Genomic DNA, 6,726 nt, shown 5'->3' with positions numbered 1-6,726 from the left:
TAAAACAAGTTCATGAAATTATATTTTTCAAAATTTTAAAGGGTTACTGAATTTCAAGAAATGTTCATGAATTGAAAAATGTTCATGAATTTCAGAAAAATCTATAATTTATAAATATTCTATAATTTATTTATCTTTTGAAAATTAAAGTAATTTTCATGAATAAGAATGGTCATGAATTTCAAAATGAACTGGGATTTTCCAAAATTGTTCGTGAATTAATAAAATGTTCATGAATTAGAAAATACTATGAATTGGAAAAATGTTTGTGAGTTTAAGAAATTTCGTAAATTTAAAATAAGTTTCCTAAGTTTTTAACAGTTTATGAATTTCAAAAATGTTCTAGAAACTGAAAATGGTAACAAATTTGAAAACTAATCGTGTATTTCATAGAGTGTTCATGAAATTTAAAATGGGAAAATATAATGAAAAAATAAAACTAAAGAAAAATAAAAAATAAGAAAATCGAAAGAAAAACACAGAAATAGAAGGAAAAAACGGTTGGTAAATGGAAGCATTGTGTCGCCTCATATAGCGTGCACGATTTCGGCTGGTGCGTCATGCAGGGAATAGTGGAGTGGGGTGACACAAGCAAATTCATCAGCTAGCTGGGTTGTTTAATATGTTTAGTATATTTCTATATATTATTTACACAATTTTCTTAAAAGGAAACATTTTTTATTTCGCTGGTACAAAATAATGATAATGTAGTTTAAAAAAGTTATTTAGTAAAAAATTGTAAGAAAAAATTCACGACATTATTATATAGCACAAGATATATCGCATGAAAAATATTTGATTACTAATTAAAATTTATTCATATAGTCATACAGATCAGTACCTTGTGTCAGCTTTCAATGAAGCAATGAGCATACCTTGCAGTGGAGGGAGTTGTGCAAGGGAAGTTTTACCCGCAGAAAAATAAATAAATGAGGAACGTGTTAAATGACCAGCCACTCTGCCAGTATCCTGCTACTAGTACATGCTGCTGCTTTCACAGATATATGAGCATGACTTGTTATTTTTTGCAGGGAGAACGTTGGTGCCTACAGGACGATGTAAGGTTAACATCAATTATACTATATCTACTCCCTCCGTCCGAAAATACTTGTCATCAAAATGGATAAAAATGAATATACCTATAGCTAAAATACGTCTAGATACATCCCCTTTTATTCATTTTGATGGCAAGTATTTCCGGACAGAGGGAGTACTTCGCTTCTACTACGTCCCTCCTTGTTGGATACGAACTGTGAAGAAATGGTCATACTATTTTCAGACAGTTCCTTTATTTCTGTGAAGAAAATTGAGAGGAAAGAATATGATATGAACTGTGAAGAGGGACCAAGTGGGCTGGGGAAGAAGGTGAATATTGATTGTGGGGCATGAGTAAATAGAATCAAGGACACTCCAAAGTTATGAGTTGAGTTGGTAGGGTGAGCGTTGAATGCATTGTGGGGACATGGCTGATGAAATAAGACAGAGAATACATGTGGAGGTACCATCTTAGAGACAACACATACATAACTATATACTACTACGCGAAGAACAAATGAACAATAATTGAGAGATTAATGATCCCAAGGCGTTTGAAAGGTTCAGATCGATATAGGTGGTGGAGCACCCAAGATCTCATCTGCAATTTTCGTGAATATTCTACTTCATTGCTATTGAATTTAGTTTTAGTTGCCGGGTTATAATTAGGTTGTGGACCCATGAGGTGCGTTTTATGGTCCGTTTTTTTTCTATATTATTTTGGTTCCCGTTTCCCAATTTATTCCATTGTTCTGACAATTCTGCCTCATCTATTTTCCTAGTTTTTCCATCTCATATTCTATTTAACCTATAACCTATTGTACAAAATGCCATGTTAATCTTTGTTTTTTTTTCACATTTTGTTCCATTATTCTAGTGCTTTTCGTTCTTTTATATTTGTCCCAGTTCCTTTTCTTTTTTATCCTCTTTTACTTTTTGATGTTCTACTTTCTATCTTCAGATTTATGCTATGTTTGTTCTTCATTCTCCATCTCATTTTTTGTTCCCTGTATTTTCTAGTGAGTAGTTTTAGTGATTCACATCATATTCTATTCATACTATCATACAAAATGCTCAATTAGTTTTTTTTTGTTCACTTCATTTTCCCATTTTATTTCATTATTTTGACGCTTTTCCTTTGTTCATATTTCGTTCAGTTTCTTTCTTTTCCTCCTCGTTTTGAATTTGAAGTTTTTATTCCCCATTTTATATTTTTAGCTTTAGATTTACGTCTATTTTTATTCTTAGCACTTTGTCTAATTTTTCGTTCCATTTGTATTTCAGTGAGTGCCTTTAATGTTTGCTCCTCATATTCTATTTATATTATTTTACAAAATGTTCAGTTATCATTTGTCTTGTTTACGGCTTTATTAGTTATTTGAAAAGCGACCTTTTTGTTTTGATTAAAGAAAACTCGCATGGAGGAAAAGTTTAAAACTAAACATGGTGAAGTTTATCATATTTGTCCATTAAATATATAAAACTTCCAAAAACACATGTACACCTCTTTTTTTTTTACAAAAAGCCCAAAGGTCATATATTAAGCAACACACTCGCACCCCTAAAAAACCACATACAGATATATCTAAAAATCATAGTTTCAAATAGCCGGCTATAGCTCCACTATAGCTCCGCTATAGCTGTTTGAGCATGTTGCCGCTAAATGATTTCATGTACAATTTGCCGCTATAGCCCGTTATAGCTCAGCTATAGCTGTTTTTAAGGGTTGCCACTATATATCATAGCCCGCTATTTAAAACGTTGCTAAAAATACATAGGGTGAAATCTTCTTCCTCATCCATCTACTGGCGGCCTGTCGTAAGCAACCCTCGCAGCCGCCACTGAGCCTTTGTTTCAGCTTGCAACTTGTTGAAACAGAGGGGCTTGTACAAGTAGCAGCCAAGAAGTCACCAGTGTATACCATAAGACACTCGGAACCGTGATCTGCATAGGAAATTGTCGCCCTAGTAAAAAAACACAAGAGGGCATGTGGAACGCCCTAGATCTGTCTAGCTCAAGCTCCCCGAAAAGATCGAGGCTGGTCAACCTTCGTCTGCAAACTGAAGCCTGATGATCAAGACGCACATCCACGTTGTTCGCAAAAAAAAAGCCAGACCCCAAGAACCAGATCTAGAAACACACCATCCTTCACACGCCGCCCGATAGATGATATGAAGAGGCATCATCAGAACGAAGACGGGGTGAGGTGACCTTATTCCACGTCCACGACAAACTCATCACTTTGTCACTGTCGATCAAAGATCAAACCCTAAATTTATTCCTAATTCTACCACCACCAAAACGAAGCACAGGGGTCCCCGCTCTCTCCTATCACTTAGCGATAGGAGAGAGACACAAGTGGCCCGTGGTCTCGCCAGTGGAAGCAGTAGATCAGGGGCCGAAGCAGGGAGGAAAGTACGCCCCAAAGCATAATGATGTCTTAATAGTCCTTCAGACAAAAAGTACATGTTTTTTTAGAAAAGAAGGATGACCCCCGGCCTTTGACAAAAAGTACATGTACATCTTTATACTTTTGTTTTTCCTTAATTCATATGAAACTTTTGTATTTGTCAATTCTGTTTAACAAGTTTTCTTACTTGGCATACATTAACATTCTAAATGGACAGTGGAGCACATCTCATGATGATAAAGTTCCTCGGTACGGATCATTTTTATTTTAGCGAAGCGAATTCTGCAAATTGTGTAAATGTATTTCTCCTGAATTTCTAATACACCATTACATTTTACTTAACATGCATGCCCATTTTTAATGCAATATTACACTTCATACTTTCAAAAGTGATTCTTGTGCAGAACATTTTCAGAAATGTACTTATACTATCTATTAAACGTTTGGGAGCTCCTTCCAATCAAGGAAATAACCTGAGGTTGGAAAAGATAACTGGGGCGAGAATATTTCCAGAATTGGCGCAAAAATGATGGCGCCCGTCGGAGGTGGGCGTGCGCTCTGTCTGCCCTCTGCACACCTGGGGTACTGAGCAAGCATCACGAGCGGAATCCCCTGAGCGCCGTGCCGAGCATCACTTTCCCCTGCCTCGTTCCCCATTGCGTCGCTGCTCCTCTGGGTTCGCTCGACGATTCGATGAAGCCAGCGGCGCGTGTACCAGCGGTGGCTGTGCTCCTCGCCGCCGCCGTCGCCGCCGCGGCAGTGTCCGGTACTGCGCCAGCGCCGGCGCTTACCCTGCACCGCACGGTGCCTCTGTCGGCGGCGCGGCTGGATCATCTGCAGGAGCTGGACCGGGTGCGGCTGTCCAGGAGGGTTGGCGTGCCGGAGTTCGGCCTGCTGGGCATGCCCGGGTAAGTTGCTCTGCTCGATCTGCTTTCTTGCTTCTGTTCTTTTGCTCGCGGGGTTGAGCCCCCGCAGCTAATAAAACCACTGCTATACTGATGCTGATACTTCGTGGAGTGTGGTCTGCTCTTCTGATTGATCAATCCATTATACTAGCAAGCCAAACAAAGAGAAATAACTGACATGCTTGCCTTCATCCAGTTTCTGAATGAACATCCAGTACAAACTAGAGTACACATTAGCTTTCTCTATGCACCTCTGCATCTCCAAACTCTGAAACTCCAGGGCATGGCACAACAGGGCTGCAAAATGAAAACAGAGAGGGCCGTTGGTTGTCCATTCGTACCCTTGAATGAGAGTATGAGACCACCGATTTGAGACCAAGTCTTAGTTGCACATGTAATCCTTCCCCTGAAATAAGCTGCGATGACCCCATTTTCCAGCCTATGGACGAATTTCATGAGGAGACAATCCTTCTGAGCTTTCAAGTTCTTAACCCACAATCCTCCTTCCTCAAATGCAGCGAGTTGGGGTATACAGGTGATGGATTGCTCGGTGGTTTTGTGCGGAGCTCTTACTGAATTAGTTAGAATTCTGCAACTGGGATTGTTACTTGTTTCTTTTAAATTTATAAAGCAGAGCAGGAGACTGAATGTCAAAAGGGCCTTTGCTCGTCCATTTGTCCATCCAAAAAGGTGTTCTGTGGCCATTACAATTCTGAACCTAAGACTTTGCTTTTGAACTATACATCAATAAAATGGCTGCATGCATCATTCTGATGGAGAGGCAGGGGGCATTCCTCCTTTTCCAAAAAAAAAAAAAAATACAATTCGGGATGATCGTTCGTGGTTCTCTGTATCAGAGAAACTAGCATGGTAATTTGGTGACATGTCCGTGTTGATAACGAGGTCTGATCACTAAGATTTTTACCATACTACTGAGATTTTATACCCACTTGGCATGTAATGAATTTATTTTCTTTTGCCAATGCGGCAAGCACAAAAAGAAACTTGTCTTTCGCCCTTCGCATATGTTCAGTTTTTAACTTAACCACTGTATTCTCATTGATCAACTTCATCTTATGGCATTCTTTTTATTATTATTATTATTATAGCTTGATTCTGAAGTTTGAACTTGCAGGATCTATTATACACGTGTGACATTGGGCAACCCACCGAAACAGTACTCTCTGCAATTTGACACTGGTAGCAACCTCATGTGGCTTAGATGCAGCCCCTGCACTGATTGCCCGCTGTCAGGCCAACTTGATGTAAGACATACATTCTCCAATAACTAATCCATTTGATTGAAAAATGCATCTACTTTCAGAACGTTTTCTCTCCCTTGTGATTCAATGATGTTATATCATTCTATTTTTCTCAGGCCTCCTTGTACTTCCCCAGCAATTCTTCGACATCGTCCAACATATCATGCTCTGATGACTTCTGCAAAGATGCCCTCAAAACAGGGCATTCCATCTGTCAAGCCTCGGGCACTACAAGCAACCAATGTGGTTATTCGCAGGCATATGCTGGTGAAACTAGCACGGAAGGGTATTACGTGTCTGATGTCATGCATTTTGACACTGTCATGGAAAATGAAAATGAGTCGGCCACCGTCTCTTCTGCCTCTGTCATTTTTGGGTATATTTCTCTTTGTGCCATCATCTTATAATTCTCTATCAACTTGTGATATTTAACTAATCTTTTTTAAACAGATGTAGCAACTCGTTGTCAGGGCAAGTGCAAACAGATGGATTTATGGGGTTTGGAAAGGATGCACCATCTGTTATCTTGCAACTGAGCTCTCAGGGGGTTTCTCCGAAGGCCTTCTCTCACTGCCTGACAAGTTTAGATGATGGTGGTGGCATTGTTGTTCTCGGTGAAGTTGTAGAGCCGGGAATTGTATTTACTCCACTCGTTCAATCACAGTAAGAATTTCCAAGTTTGTATTTCTCGATGGTTCAGTTGTTCCAGCACTGTACTTTTCTTCCCTGTTTTGGTGGTACAAATATAATATTTATCTATATTTGTGCACTGTACTTTGATTGTAATTTCACGGAGTAACTGATTTGGCCAAATCACAATCGCATTGCCTTATCTATATTTATAATTTGCCAGAGCGCTCCCCTCCCTCCCCTCCCCCGCCGCCACCCGCGAGGCGTCGAGGAGGGTTCCCGATCCCGGCCGCCGCACCCCCCTCCTCCTCCCTCCTCCGCCCTCGCCGCCGCCAAGGGGCGCGGCCGGGCGAAGCCCGACCGTCGCCGGCGGCGGCGAGGCTCCTTCGTCCCCCGCGCGTAGGGTTTGGCGCGGGCTAGATCTGCGGCTGGGTGCGGCGCTCGGTGCCGGGCGCGGCGGAGCCCCGGAGCAGGCCGGCGAGGG

At 40.6% G+C, this 6,726-nt stretch overlaps 1 protein-coding gene across 1 annotated transcript; it reads left to right on the top strand.

Annotated features, from left to right (window-relative positions):
• The first annotated feature begins 4,138 nt into the window (after positions 1-4,138).
• On the top strand, positions 4,139-6,409 carry LOC119310637 (aspartic proteinase 39-like). Its single transcript, XM_037586314.1, has 4 exons — positions 4,139-4,353; positions 5,486-5,615; positions 5,729-5,988; positions 6,063-6,409. The coding sequence occupies exons 1-4, from the start codon at positions 4,139-4,141 to the stop codon at positions 6,277-6,279; spliced, it is 822 nt and encodes a 273-aa protein (XP_037442211.1). The 3' UTR covers positions 6,280-6,409.
• The last annotated feature ends 317 nt before the right edge of the window (positions 6,410-6,726 follow it).

The sequence above is a fragment of the Triticum dicoccoides genome, chromosome 5B (assembly GCF_002162155.2).
Source record: "Triticum dicoccoides isolate Atlit2015 ecotype Zavitan chromosome 5B, WEW_v2.0, whole genome shotgun sequence".
Taxonomy (NCBI): Eukaryota; Viridiplantae; Streptophyta; class Magnoliopsida; order Poales; family Poaceae; genus Triticum; species Triticum dicoccoides.
This window is presented reverse-complemented; position numbering and strand designations above follow the sequence as displayed.